Source organism: Trachurus trachurus (genome assembly GCF_905171665.1).
Source record: "Trachurus trachurus genome assembly, chromosome: 17".
NCBI lineage: Eukaryota > Metazoa > Chordata > Actinopteri > Carangiformes > Carangidae > Trachurus > Trachurus trachurus.
In genome coordinates, this window is record NC_139900.1 from 16935538 (window position 1) to 16949984 (window position 14447).

A 14447-nucleotide genomic window follows, 5' to 3' on the forward strand; every position below is an offset into this window, starting at 1 on the left:
TGAGTAAATCAGCTTCTGACTGCTGAATACCACAATCACAGCCCAGCCAGAGTCTCAAAATCTATGTGAGGAGGAAAAAAAAAACAGAAAACAAGTGACAGTGTGATATTATCTAACTGCTCCATTGATCAGTGTCTTAGAAAACTCTCTGTCAGCACTATGATGGGACGCTATGTTAACAGCTAGAGTTTCCTCTGCTGGTATAAAAAGACTGTACTGCTGGTATAAGATGTTTCTAGCCTTTGGGTTGAAATAGAAGCCTCAAGGCCAAACGGTGTTCAGCTTCATGCATTCGCCTGTGGATCCAAATCACATAACAAATATACATTTAAACAGAACAGAGATGCTTTATTGTTCTTTTTGCCTGTACATATTTGTTGGAGTTCGAATAGTGGCCCTAAATGGATGACAAGTAAGTTGTTCTGATTTCAGGTGTCACACTTCCTGTCACATGACCCCAGGCCCTGCGTGCCCTGTTGCCGACACAGGCGAATCCTGGCTGGCGTCGTTTCGCAGCAAATCGATTAGAGGACCTGAAAGAGGACACCTCTGCTGGGAGAAAATGCACTGCATTGATCAGAAAGCAACCCAAAGTCCTCTACAGATTCACAGAGAGATAAATGTGTGTGCTGCACAGTACAGTTGCAGCACAGTAACTCAGCTATTTAGCCAGAATCAGAATCCAAATCACAAATAGCTTTTTACCTGAGTTAACTCTGGCTGCCACTCATTTATTTATGATTCTCACCCTCTTTTTTATCTACTCTCCTCCCTCCCTCCCCTCTTCTCTTGCCCTCCCCACCCTGCCTCTGTCCCATGCTTACTCCTATCACTGTCATCCCTCCCTTCCATCCTATCCTCTCTTCCTCTATCCTCCATCCTCCTCCTCTCCCACACCTCCCTGTCCTCCTCTGCCCCAGACCTGCACCCATAGGATATCATCTAACCTGGCAGTATGTCCTTGGATCTGTACAGTGACAAAGGCATATTGGTCTCCTTCCTTTGTACATTGCATCTTTGCCCTGAAACATCAACACCCCCACTTGTCTGTATGACTATATAATTTTTTTTCTGCAGAAATTAGATTGTGTTATAATGCCCCCATGGGATGCAGTAGATCCTGCTCCTTTCATTTTGTCCCAGCTCCATAACAGCATTTCTGTGTGCAATATTGTCCACAGCTAAAGTAGCCCAGGGAGTCAAGTGCAGATATTGCATTGGAGGAGAGCCCTAGTTACTCTGCAGACACTGCAGTGCAGCCTGCTCATGGTAGATTCTTCCTTCTTCGCCTATTTCTGGAGTCACTGGCAGGGCTGTGAGAAGTTTGTGGAACTTGTCCAGATGCCAATAGCAATACCAAGTGCCATTAATATTGTTTAGCTATTGTATATAGTCTGAGACCTCCAAGTTTATCTTTTGTTTTCATGAAATCAAACTTCAGTGTGCTCACAAACAAAATAAGAGTCACTCGTGGCATTTAATAGTTTTGCTATTCTGAGAAATTTTGTTCCACAGTGTGCTACCTCGTATTTTCTATAGCATTTGCATCAATTTCTCTCTTTTTTTTTGATTTGGGAAATTGGAAGGTGGATGCAAAATAAATAATTCAACAATGGAAAAAAACAATGGTTTTATTTTTTTTAAAGTGTTATAACGCGTTTCAAGTATCAAAAGGTAAATGTATTATTGATGCACTAATTTGTAATTAAAAGAGCTTTATGCAGTTTGGTGATTTTTTAGCAATAGGTCTTTTCACGGTATGGTATGTTCGGCTTGTCAGTGAAGGAAAAACACAGCTATTACTAATAATATGAACAATGTCTCTAATCTATTTAAATGTCCTAGTGGAGAAATAATGAAAGAGCCAAGTAAATTAAAACTGCAACTAAGTTTAGTACTGTAGGCTACTCTCCACCACTGTCTTGTCTGAAAACATGTAATTCTGTAGGTTACTTTAATTCACCACTAGAGGGGAGCAAAATGCTATTGGAAAAATAAAACGTAGGCTAGTTGTTTCACAAAGGCCTACACTCTCAGGTGCGTTCAAGTACTCTAATCTATTCTGTCAGAATTTGAACCCATTGTACGAATTTGAATCATTTTTTGTAATGTGGTAGCCTTTAGAGACCTACACACATTAATTGAACAACAACATATGAACAGAGGTTATTTACAGATAAATGTTCTCAAAATAAACTGTGTAGGCCTACAGGGTTAGAAAAAGAAAAAGCTTGTGCGGTAGCGCAGTGAATGCTGACATAAAAAGTTGTAATCATTTTAAGTTAGCCTCAATCATTTTGTAGTCAGTTACTTTAAATAAACATACCGTATGTATAGCCTACATTAAATCATATAGCCTACAGTTTGCTTAGGCGACAATCAATCGTTTAAGTTCTTGTGTTGCTTAAACTAGCCTACTAGACGAAACTAATAATTTTTTTAATGCAAATATTCTGGCTGTATACTATTGTTGTTGTTGGTGAGTTCAGTATGTTATATGGACATTATTCCTGAGTCTGAGTCTCTTTCTTACACAATTGTACCTACATAGGCCTACACTGGACCCTAAAATGTTGCCATTCAGGGGTTGTATTTCATTTGTCGGAGCTTTTAGACGAGCCCTTGAACGCAACATTAGCCCCAGTCTGGGAGGGGCTTAAACGGGAGGTCATCACAAACATGGCGTGGAGAGGATGTGTGGGGAAATGGGCCAAAACAGAGTTTATCAGCTCTCCACACACAGCTCCACGAAGCTGCAGGTGAGCAAATATGACACGGTTCAGGTCTGAGGGTCGGTCCGGACAGGTTAACACTGACAGGAAGTGTGTGTGTGTCTAGACTAGCTGTGTGGTTACCTAACCGTTCCCACTGTCATTGTAATGAGATCCACGGGGCTGAGGACAGCTCTGTGTTTCTTGTGTGTAAAAAATATTACAACACTGTAACCGTGTTCATTATGATGTGTCGTTTAAAATTGTATCGGTATATCACACTCTGCCCACTGCTTATTGTGTACCCCTATCGATATAGCTTCATGAATGAGTAGCTGGTGCTTCAAGTGAATTATCAGGGGAAACAAAAGCGTTTGGTCATAGTAACAAGCACTACTGTATCATTTAATGTAACACTATTTCTACATACCTTTATCTATGTATGTAAATGCATAGAGCACTAATTAACCACGTACAGACTGATTAATGGATGGAAAAATTGACTGGTTTCACGTACTCAGCTGTGTTCTGTTGTTTTCATTGTAATAAATAATGAAGACATCATTAGGAAAACTGAAATGCATGTTTCACTATTTCTTACCAGCAGCTGTAAAAACTGCATGGTTGTTAATTCTGCATGGCTTCATATCATATCATGTTTTTTTCTGTGTGTTAAAGCTCTCTGTCTGTCACCAGTTTTAACACTTCTCCATCTGTCTTCAAATTATTTGCAGACTCAACTTCTACAACCAACAGAGGTGTAGTTTCCGTCGGGAAGCCAAAAGGCCGGACACAAAGAAGGGCAATGTCAGCGGAGAAACAAACCCCTCACCCCATGAAGCTGGCACACCAGGACCCCCGCCACCTCCCAGGGCCCCCAGACCTAGACTCTTCAAACCGCTAATGTTCACAGTAGGGGTAAGGTGGTCTCATTTTTCTCCCAGAATGCTTTACCTTGTTATTGCCATGGTGAGAGGTGTGCGACAGTGCGATGGTGCTGGATGTTGTCTGACTCCTTGGCAGTTTACAGGCTGCTCCTTTGGTGCGGCTGCCATTCTGCAATATGAGACCCTGAAGTTAAGAGTTCAGACTGCAAAAAGTGAAGAGGAGGCAGACAAATTCTCACAGGTAAGGTTTTAATAATACAAACTGCTCTCTCTCTCTCTCTTCACTGCTGCACATTAATATTGCCACTAAAATTGACTGCTTTTCACTCACATATTACCAGGGGTCCCAGGACATGGCACACTGGCACGAATGGTGGAACCAGCTGTCAGGCTTCCAGCGGCAGCTCATCCTCTTGATGTCCATGGCGGACGACTTCTGGAGCAGCCTCACAGAGGGGCAGAGGACTGTCACGGGTAGCTCATTTTATTCCTGTGTAGGATCAACATATTTGCATGTGCTTAATATAATCCTACATGTCTAATGAGGAGCTTTTGTTGTTGTTGTTGATGTTTTCCAGGTATAATTGCAGTAAACGCTGTGGTGCTGTGTTTGTGGCGAGTTCCTTCAATGCAGAGACGCATGATTAAGTACTTCACATCCAACCCAGCCTCCAGTGAGTATCCCTGTTGGACCAAGTGCATTAGTCTTTTTGCAAATGTCTCAGGCTTGATCTAAGCATGCATTTATTGTTTGTGTCCGTTTCTCTCACCTCCACCAGAAACACGCTGCGTTCCCATGATCCTGTCTTCCTTCAGCCACTACTCCATCATCCACATGGTGGCCAACATGTATGTCCTGTGGACATTCTCCTCAGGAATCGTCTCTCTCTTAGGGAGGGAGCAGTTTCTTGCGGTTTACCTGTCTGCTGGTGAGTTAAGGCATGAACTGACAAAATTCAATCAAGTTATCGAATCATAACTGAGTCTCCTGAATCTAAATAGTTTAATTTATTGCAGGTGCTTTTTAGTGCAAAAAAAGATTTGTTGTACTTAGAATAAATATGGGTATTTTACCAAAGTAGAAGCAGATGGTAGACTGCATTAGGACTGAGAAGAGGAAAATAACGTGATTCAATGCTTTTTGTGACGGGAGGAAATGTGCAAATCATTGTGTGTGTATTTCCAGGTGTCATTTCCACTATGGTTAGCTACATGTGTAAAACAGCCTCTGGACGTCTCTATCCATCCTTAGGAGCGGTAAGAGGTTTACTGAAACCTTGATTCAGCTTTACAAAGAATTTCAATAATTCTAGTGTTCTTGATTTGCCTTTTTTTTTTCTTTCTCGTCTCTAGTCAGGTGCTGTCATGGCAGTCCTGGCCGCAGTCTGTGCGAAGGTTCCTGAGGCCAAACTAGGCATAATCTTCCTCCCCATGGTGACTTTCACTGCAGGAAACGTAAGTGAGGCAGAGAATGTGCACATATCTAATAAGTGTGTGAGTGTGAGTGTGTATGTGTGTTTGTGTGCACTCATAGCTATGGGTGTGCACTATGTTAGATTTTGGAGAAATAAAAACAATCTTTCATGTAAGATGCAACACTCCTCTTCAGTCTAACCTAAAATATGTGATGTGTTGAACAGGTTGTTGATGTTCCCGTGTTGTGTTTCCACTGCAGGCAAGAGATGTAAATCTGTGCATGAACAAAACGGACAAAGTCCCATGTATGAATGAGTGAATGTGTAAGTATGCATGTCTGAATGCATGATAGAGAATAGCTGTTTAGTATAATAGATAGCTGTACTCTACTTGTTTTTTTTTTTACATTGTATTTAACTTTAGGTTCCTTTTCATGGTCTCTTTAGGCTCTGAAAGCGCTTGTTGCCATAGATACAGCAGGACTCATACTGGGATGGCGGATCTTTGACCATGCAGCTCACCTTGGTGGAGCCCTTTTTGGAGTGTGAGTGGCACAGTATTCATTATTATACAGTGTTTATCTCTTGCCTTTTTGTTTTTTCGGCAGAGACAACAAATTCAATTCCATTTTTATAGGGATATTAAAATGTTCTTAGGTCTATTTTTATCCTCTACCCAAAATGTCATGGTCACATAATAAGACGTATAGTGAAAGAGTAGGCTGACAAAGTTACTTACATTCAAACACATCATCATCGACCATGCTCTATTCTTAAGCCCAAATTATCCATTAAAAAATACATTTCAGGTTTTATGTTATGGTGTTATTGGACTTTAAGTATGATTTGGCAGAATAACTTGCTGTCATTAACTGTTTTGAATGTCTTATCTTACAGATGGTATGTGGCATACGGTCACAAACTCATTTGGAGGAAGAGGGAGCCCCTTGTGAAGCTGTGGCATGACATGCGCTCTCGAGGGGCCGGTGGATCCAGGCCTGGAGGCGGCCCCGGGGTCGATGGTGGCACTGGACGTCCTTGACCACATTAAAACTTCTCTTTTCCATAGTTACCTCAGAATATGCAAGGACACTTTTATTCACTGAGAGGGAACGGGATGTTATTGACCATGCATAAATATAGTTTAGTAATGAACATAAGCTGATTTAATGGGACGGACAGGTCAGACCTCACATTTGGTGTCTGGATGTTTACTACGTGGACTGATAAGATCTGCTGCCCCACAAGAATATTATCTCTCTCATACCTCTTAATAATCTGAAGATGTTTAACCCTCAGCCTTCATGTCAGTATTTTCCTGGCCATGTAACTGAGGGAAACTGTATCAGCTTGGACAGAAGCGTTGATCCAATCCAAGGATAAAATCAGTTAAATGTAATATACAGTCCTGTGGGCTGGTTCTATGTTGCTATTAAAACTGGAATTTCAAAGATCAGACTTTATTATGCATTTATATTTTACATAAAAAGAAGTTGGGGATTAATTAAAGCAGAAGTGAGTGATATATTTGTGTTAATATAAGTCTTAAATAGTTATATCTTCCGACAGCAATCACTTACATAGAGTGTTTGGTCTGAATCACGGGTCTGTCAGTCACTCTGCTCTGCTCTGAGTCGAGGAGAAAACATTTATCGTATCCTACAGTTTTTATCCAATGAGGAGAGAGAACGGCATGCAGGGCTGTGTGTGCAGCCAAGGAACGCCGTGAATGTGGCGACGTAGGGACGAGGACTGTTATGGTGCGTTCAAGGAAACTCGTTTTTTTCCGACCTGTGACGTCGTACCAGTTCGATCTGGTACATAGACTGTACAAAAAGACGTACTGGTACGATTTCACGGGTCGGAAGTTACGAGTGGCCGTTATAGTGACTTTCACCGGTAAAACAGGTCGGAAAAACACGAGTGGGTTGCCTGGAACGCTACAAAGTCGTAAGTTGTGACTTGAAGCTGTAATTTATGATTTCAAAAGCCTGCCTGGAACGCAGCATTAGCGAAAACGACCGGACCACTCACTTCTGCTTTAAGAATGTCATACTTTTTGACAAGTGGAAACTAATTTTACACTGGGTTGAGTGTTTGTGTATTTACTGAGTAAATATCCACCTTGTTGCTTTAAGTTAGCCTGAAGTCCTAAAGCTGGGTTGCCTGTAGAGGCTTGGGAATATTTAAGGACAAAGGACAGATTTAGAGACCACTGGACTTATGTTTACATACCAAAAGCCAATTTTAGGGCTGGAACAAATAATATATTAATATTTATCCTTTATCCAAACAATCTTCTTAATAAATCAGCTGCTTTGCCCCAGGATTTGTTTACTATAGTGTGCAGGGTAACCTCTACACACGCATGCTTAATTAACTATAAAGCTGTTGAATATTTGTTTGGAAGCTTTGAAGCCTCAGTTGGCTTCCGCAAAACTTTAAAACAACTCTTGAATTTGACTTTATGACTTGACTTTTTGATCTCTTAGTTCATTGCAGGATCTTCACCTGTTGACAGACTTAAAGCAGAAGTAAGTGATATATTTGTGTTAATATAAGTCTTAAATAGTTATATCTTCTGACAGCAATCACTTACATAGAGTGTTTGGTCTGAATCACGGGTCTGTCAGTCACTCTGCTCTGAGTCGAGGAGAAAACATTTATCGTATCCTACAGTTTTTATCCAATGAGGAGAGAGAACGGCATGCAGGGCTGTGTGTGCAGCCAAGGGACGCCGTGAATGTGGCGACGTAGGGACGAGGACTGTTATGGTGCGTTCAAGGAAACTCGTTTTTTTCCGACCTGTGAAGTCGTACCAGTTCGATCTGGTACATAGACTGTACAAAAAGACGTACTGGTACGATTTCACGGGTCGGAAGTTACGAGTGGCCGTTATAGTGACTTTCACCGGTAAAACAGGTCGGAAAAACACGAGTGGGTTGCCTGGAACGCTACAAAGTCGTAAGTTGTGACTTGAAGCTGTAATTTATGATTTCAAAAGCCTACCTGGAACGCAGCATTAGCGAAAACGACCGGATCACTCACTTCTGCTTTAACTCCTATTAACTGATATCATCAATGTACATTCATCCCCAAATTCTGTTCAAAGGAATAGTGTTGGATTTTTATTTAACTGAATGACATGACACAGTTCTTCAAATGTTGACATTGTGCACTAATTAAAAAAAATGACTGCCCATTGCACACACAGTACTGTTCATACTGATTATGTTTAAATGTACATACTGTAGGACTACTAGAATAAGTCTATTTTCATCTTTCTTTGGTGAAGCGTTTTGGCAAAAACAAAAAAAACATTTGAGTGTATGTAAGTAACTGTATACAAGCAAGTGTAGGTAAGAGCACTGAGAGAGCTGCACATGATTAAAGGAAGGCAGCTTTCGCGTCAGTATAGATTACGATGACATCAACAGACTAAGTTGGGTGTAAAATATTCTTTAACAAACCTTCCACTGAATAAAGGAGTCTATCATTGTCCTGCTGAGAGCCATAGAGAAAGAGTCCATGACATACAGCAAAAAGCAAAACACTAAGCAGACAAGTCAAATATTCTTATCAAAACTCTATCCAAAGTGCAAACCATGAATATAAAACATTTGTAGGTAGATTTGGTAACTGAATATCAGCATGACACCAGGTGACTAACCTGACCCTGAGCTCAGACAAGTGATGTATTATCAACTAAACACTGACTTCCCAGTCTTCTACTACTACTAGTGTCTCATATGTCAATGCAAAACAGTCAGCAATCTGGCATGTCCTCAGCCTCTACTCTTGTGGTTGGCATAGCTAGGGAAGCCAAACTGGGAGATCATCAGGTTGGAGAAACAGAGTGGCATGAAGCCATAGATCTGTGTCAGTCTGTTCAGACAGTAGGACCTCTGAAGAAGGTGTTCAGGACGATGCCACATACCCTGGTATCCGCTGCTGGCATCCTTCTCCAGGTTGCGAAGGTCCACGGGTTTGACAAAGACCCCAGAGGGTTTGTTAATACTTCCTACAGACTTGAAGTGTTTCCTCAGATACTGCGCCACGGCAAAGTTCATGGCAATATCATCGCAGTTCTGTGTCTCGTCAACTAGTGCATGTACCGCTTGTGGTTGGTCCTGGAAGAGCTGCAGGTAGCGGTGGTGAAAAAAAGCAGCTCCAACTAACACCATGGAATACCTACAGTGAGAGGATGGAGATAAAATAATATAAAGATGAGTAGTGAAAAAGGTATTATATGATGATGGAGAAGAATAAAAGGCACAACTTACTTGTCACCACCTGCTGTTTCTGGATCTTGGAGTTCAAAGCTGCCATAACTGTACACTCCTCCCGGTGTTGAGACATGTTTTCGGGGTACAAAGCCAACAATCTGGTCTGGAAATTGCTGTGGAGCCAAACATCAAAGTATCATATTGCAGGTGCATTTTTATTATAAGACATAATCAGTTGAAAATCAGTTAAACCAAAATGAAGTTAATCCTCTTTATCTATATTGACCTTTACCTTCCAGACTGAGAACGCAAAGCTGATGTCAGGAACGCTGACCAGAGTGTCATCATCCAGCATCAACACAGCTAAAGATCAGACAAGAAAAGACAAAAACAGAACAATCAATCTGCACTGAAAAAATGGTTGAAACACACAAAACACGTAAAACTATAGATAAACTGACCATCAGTGTCAATCTCAGGGAATGGTTGTAGTCTGTTGCGCATTAGATTCCTGGTCTGCTCCTTGAAGACCACAGGGACCGGATGAGGCCCCAAGGAGTTCCATAACTTTAGGGGTGTCTGCTCCCCAATGTTATTCCAGACTATGATAATCCGCTGAAGATGAGGCACTCCCTGGTAATGGTTGAGCAGTTTGAGCAGAATGTCTGTGCGATTGTACGTTTGAATGATGATAGTAAACTTATCCTCCCCCTCTGTGCTGCCGACACGTCGACCCTGTGCAGCACTTTGTGAAGTTGCCCGGCGTAGCACTTCCAGGACATCAAGGCCTCCATCATGGTCTTCTGCAGGGGGTAACAGAGCTGTCAAAGCTGCACCAACCAGGAGGATCAGCAAGATTGGCCACACCAAATAGCTTCGCCGCAGCCCCATGCAGCAGCGGAGGACCCTGCACAAAAAGATGCATGCACTTCAGAGTTATTTTCTCTTTCTCCCATTACTCCCACACCACCAGCATTTGATCTGGTCATGCAGGTCACATGCTGAGAGGCCTGTCTATACTGGACTGTGGTGCAACTGAAACTAATTTTGGTGGAAACACTTGGATTTAACTTTACCTCCATGTCAGACTTTGGGCCTGTCAGAAATAATCACATGACAACATTCTGCTTAGTGTTTACACTAACATTGCAAAATGCTGGTTAAGACAGCTAGAAAAGGCTCAAAATTCAGTAGCTTTACGAGGTCTCTGCAAGCACTGAGTCTGCCCTGCAAACAAAAAACCTCTCACATGATTGTATGAAAACAATATTTTGTGCACAACACAAACCAAGCTAGTGCCCACATTGTTTCTTTATATAAACGCCACACCTCACTCCTGATAGAGCAGCTTCTGAACTATTGACCACTCATTTAAAATTGTACTACATTTGTTTCTTTACTCAGAACTCACCTCATTTTGTTGGCACTGCAAACAACCCGTTCACTTTACATGGTCGCCATGTTGGCTGACTTCAACCAAAGAGCCTGAAAGGAGGAAGATGTGCCAGGCTAACGTTAGCCTCATTGCGATGCGATGTGGATGGAGGTGACAGCTGGAGTATTGTTAAACAAAAAATGGAAATTGACACAACACTTTAAACTATGCTTCAGTTGTGTCCATGTATTTAATTTCCTTCACTACAGTGCCGCATATTCAGTTTATTTATTCACTTGAGCATTTTCCCGTAAACTTTAGAAACCGACGCCATCTTTGTTGGACCAAACCAAATCATCACACCCTTTGATTTTCCGACAGAGATTTATCTCCGCCGTCCTCAGAGATGCTAACCCCGTGCGATAGGAAAGAAAACAAACCACACAACTTTAATGTCCACACTTCTCTCAACAAAGCTCAGGTATGTGTTAGTGTAGCCAGCTTCAGTCGCTTTAATGTAGTGTAACATTAAGATATGTGGAAATAACGTTTTATTTTAGTTGCAAAGTAACGTTACCTAGCGCATTCTTAACATGTAAAACACATGTTCTTTATTAACTTGACCGTAAAGTGATACAAACTAAGGATAAAACGTCTTTGTAATTCAGGTGTGTAATTCACCACTGCTTGATAAGAGGAACAAAAAGGAACATGTCCTTTGAAACGGTGCTGACTTGTCCCACAGTCCCACTTTCCAATGGTTTACAGATACCGATTCTTGGATTAGGTGCGTTTTACTTCCTAATTCTTGGCTCTATGATTGCAGATACTAAGCACATTACACAAAAATATTATTGCATGATGTTCTACAGATTTGTAATTTTTTTGTATAGATTTTTTTTTTCAAAGGCCATTTTGGGGGAGGAGATCCTCCAGAGATTAGGCTATATAACTTTCAGCAAGGGGTGTCATTCACATGAGCAATGCTGATCAACATTAGGCCTAAGATTAACAATTGATAATAAAAATGATTGATGTCCATTGATAACTCACAAATATTGTCCTCTCTTGACTGCAAAAATTAAGTTTAATCTAGATTGCAAACTCATTCCTCACTTTCTTGTCTAAACTACTCAATATCACATGACATTATTTTGTCTCTCTCAACAATTTTCTGAATTAACCCTAAAGTTATGTCGATGTCTTCAGTGAAAAAGGAATCACACTCAGTTGATATTGCTTTTGAATGCCTACATGTTTTCTCTATGCCAGGCACATCACATGATGGTGGATTCTCCCATGATGCCATTATATACGCACTCACTGAGTGTGGTGTGCGGCACATTGACACAGCAAGGCGCTATGGCTGTGAGGAGAAACTGGGTAAAGCTATTCAAGAAAGTGGAGTTCAACGCAGTGATCTATGGCTCACTAATAAACTGTGGCCAGCAGACTACTCACACACAGCCGCAAAGAAGGCCTGCCTGGACTCCTGCTCACGGATGGGGGTGGAATACTTTGGTATGCACTGCTATGGATTAAACATCATGTGTGGGCAGTTTTTTTATCTTAAAATCTCTAATTCAATCACATGTGTTTACTGTTTACAGATCTGTACCTCATGCACTGGCCAGAGCCATTTCAATCCAATTGTTCAAACAGGGAGATGAGAGCTGAGACCTGGAGAGCATTGGAGGAACTTTATAAAGAAGGTGCAGAAAAGGGACAGAAGAACATGACAGAGAGGATTTGGACATTAAATAAATAGAAAAAAAGCAACCACAGCACATGTTGTTTTGATTGAGTAGTGACAGAGGGAAGTATATGATTTATCTAAACTATGTCTGCCACTGTAGGGGTGTGCCGTGCTATTGGGGTGAGCAACTTTATGATCCACCACCTGGAGCAGTTGAAAGAAGACTGTAGTGTGATACCACATGTTAACCAGGTAGGGTTTTTAGTCTTCAATTAGATTAAATGTGTCGATTTAAAAAACAATGTCATAAAAGTGTATTTTTCTTGTTGAAAGAGCAGTGGAAGGTCTTTCAACACAACTACAGTGACTTGCCTATGACTCACCAGGTGGAGTACCATCCTTTCCAGCAGCCCAATCCCCTCATGGAGTACTGTCGACAGGAGGGGATCATGTTCGAGGGGTACAGCCCACTGGCCAAGGGTCAAGTCCTCAGCAATCCCACTGTTCTCCAGATGGCAGAAAAGTACGGACGCACACCAGCTCAGATCGCCGTCCGCTGGAGTATTCAGGTAGTCCCACTGGTTGGATGTTTCTTCCACTAAGCTGAATCGGTCCAATGCACTCACTGTTCCTCTGTGGATGCCTCTCAACTGACATTTATTCCTGAATTCCCCTCAGAATGGAGTTGTCACGATACCAAAATCCACCAAAAAGAAGAGGATACAAGAAAACTGTCAAGTGAGTTAAAGGTCATTGTGTTGTGTCCAAGTGTTCCAAATTAAGAAATGTTAACATTTTCATAAAAAGCCTAAATAACAGAAAAAACATGGAATAAGTATGTTTTTACGATTGAGAAGGGGTTTAACCCTGTGTTGACTGGGCACATGGTCTCTATATTCTTTTGTTGTGTTTTGTAGAAATGATGCCACTAGAGGTCATTGTACCAAACTCAGTTTAATGAGTTTCATTGTAAGGTTTTAGTTATTTTCTTATGGTTAAATGTTGTTTTATGATACAATTTGTAACAAAGTATTAATGAACAATATTTTTGTGAATATTTGTGGAAACTCTTGATCACTTTCAGAAGACTATTTCTGCCCTCTGTCTCTGCATATGTAGGTGTTTGGGTTCCAGCTGGAGGCGGCTGACATGGCTCCATTAGGAAGACTGCATGATGGAAGACATGTTACTTGGGATCCAACAAATGTGGAGTAAAAATATGTGGGAAAACACACGGTTTGCTTGCTCTGGAGAAGCCATCTGAAGAACTAATCGTGAGATTGTAGGAAGGTTTTAATTTGTTGCCTGAGGATTAGACTTGATGGTTCTCAAATGCTGAATAGAATTCCTACTTTCAATATTAAGGAACAAGAACAAAGGTAAAATAGTGATGTCTTTATGATAACTTTTGTAAAAAATAAATAAATATTTGCCTTTGCAGAAAAATGGTTTGTGTTTTTACTTTATACTATGAGCTTATGGCTGTGTTACATGATTGGTGTCAGTGAATATGTACACGTATGCACATGTGTGTCGTCAATAAGAACAAAAGATGGAGTCTAGTATCTGTACAGTATGTTACACTTGTCCTCAAGAATGCACATTTGAAAACTATGTTAAAGAGTATCTGCCATTACTCAGCTTAGCCTACTTTATAGCTAATCAAAAACTACTTAGCTCTCTAGGTATTAGAGAGACTGTGTGATGGTCCATACTGTTGGTGGTCCACCAAACTCTGAGGAAAAAGGAAAACAACAGGACAGTACAAGCATGCCACACATACCCAAATAGTGAAAAGGTTGACAGTGTTGACGTGGCTATAAAAATGTTCATAAATGTTTCTTTGATCTAAGATGGTGGTTTAGTATTGGTGAAAGAAATTTGGTGTTTGTGTACATTGTATCCAAGTACTAACACAAAAGTTCTGATGATATGACAAAGCCAACAGCTCAAGGTCTTTATAAGACTTTTTAAGTTGAGCCAACATTGACAAGAGGTGAGAATCTTGTTTGAACACCTACAGTTCCTTAATAAACTTGGAGTATGAAGTATACTCCATCTGCTGGTGAAGACAGTGAAATACAGTCAAAAGAAGGTTAAATGATTCAAAAAAAGGTGCTGATTCAATCGTGTAGAA

General features: G+C 40.9%; 3 protein-coding genes across 4 annotated transcripts; 2 read left to right on the forward strand and 1 right to left on the reverse strand.

Annotated features, from left to right (window-relative positions):
* Nucleotides 1–2653: 2653 nt before the first annotated feature.
* parla (presenilin associated, rhomboid-like a) lies at nt 2654–6560 on the forward strand. 2 transcript variants are annotated; one of them, XR_014596147.1, is made up of 11 exons: nt 2654–2759; nt 3446–3629; nt 3735–3839; nt 3940–4072; nt 4177–4272; nt 4378–4527; nt 4785–4855; nt 4952–5053; nt 5274–5337; nt 5461–5558; nt 5911–5950. XR_014596147.1 is itself a non-coding variant. In XM_083992262.1 (10 exons), the coding sequence occupies exons 1-10, from the start codon at nt 2680–2682 to the stop codon at nt 6053–6055; spliced, it is 1164 nt and encodes a 387-aa protein (XP_083848388.1). In that variant the 5' UTR covers nt 2654–2679; the 3' UTR covers nt 6056–6560. The 2 variants fall into 2 exon arrangements, 1 of the variants encoding a protein (XP_083848388.1); XM_083992262.1 differs by lacking the exon at nt 5274–5337 and having other exon boundaries at nt 5911–6560.
* A 1222-nt stretch (nt 6561–7782) lies between these two features.
* Nucleotides 7783–10718, reverse strand: extl2 (exostosin-like glycosyltransferase 2). The gene is made up of 5 exons (XM_083990893.1): nt 10651–10718; nt 9701–10146; nt 9532–9602; nt 9297–9412; nt 7783–9204 (listed from the first exon to the last, which is right to left on the reverse strand). The coding sequence occupies exons 1-5, from the start codon at nt 10653–10655 to the stop codon at nt 8799–8801; spliced, it is 1044 nt and encodes a 347-aa protein (XP_083847019.1). The 5' UTR covers nt 10656–10718; the 3' UTR covers nt 7783–8798.
* A 287-nt stretch (nt 10719–11005) lies between these two features.
* On the forward strand, nt 11006–13753 carry LOC310999993 (glyoxal reductase). The gene is made up of 8 exons (XM_083990628.1): nt 11006–11095; nt 11283–11401; nt 11887–12135; nt 12225–12326; nt 12471–12562; nt 12697–12879; nt 12989–13048; nt 13430–13753. Exons 1-8 carry the CDS (start codon nt 11067–11069, stop codon nt 13523–13525), a joined length of 930 nt encoding a protein of 309 aa, XP_083846754.1. The 5' UTR covers nt 11006–11066; the 3' UTR covers nt 13526–13753.
* Nucleotides 13754–14447: the final 694 nt, after the last annotated feature.

Bases quoted from the DNA above. Each gene is read 5' to 3' on its own strand.
- parla (XM_083992262.1), top strand. From the start codon at position 2,680: ATGGCGTGGAGAGGATGTGTGGGGAAATGGGCCAAAACAGAGTTTATC. The intron at 2,760-3,445 runs GTGAGCAAATAT...AATTATTTGCAG, and splicing joins ACAGCTCCACGAAGCTGCAG to ACTCAACTTCTACAACCAAC. The intron at 5,559-5,910 runs GTGAGTGGCACA...CTTATCTTACAG, and splicing joins GGTGGAGCCCTTTTTGGAGT to ATGGTATGTGGCATACGGTC.
- extl2 (XM_083990893.1), bottom strand. The intron at 9,413-9,531 runs GTAAAGGTCAAT...TTGGCTCCACAG, and splicing joins TTGCGTTCTCAGTCTGGAAG to CAATTTCCAGACCAGATTGT. The intron at 9,205-9,296 runs GTAAGTTGTGCC...CTCTCACTGTAG, and splicing joins GAAACAGCAGGTGGTGACAA to GTATTCCATGGTGTTAGTTG.
- LOC310999993 (XM_083990628.1), top strand. From the start codon at position 11,067: ATGTCCACACTTCTCTCAACAAAGCTCAG. The intron at 12,327-12,470 runs GTGCAGAAAAGG...CTGCCACTGTAG, and splicing joins GGAGGAACTTTATAAAGAAG to GGGTGTGCCGTGCTATTGGG. The intron at 13,049-13,429 runs GTGAGTTAAAGG...CTGCATATGTAG, and splicing joins GGATACAAGAAAACTGTCAA to GTGTTTGGGTTCCAGCTGGA.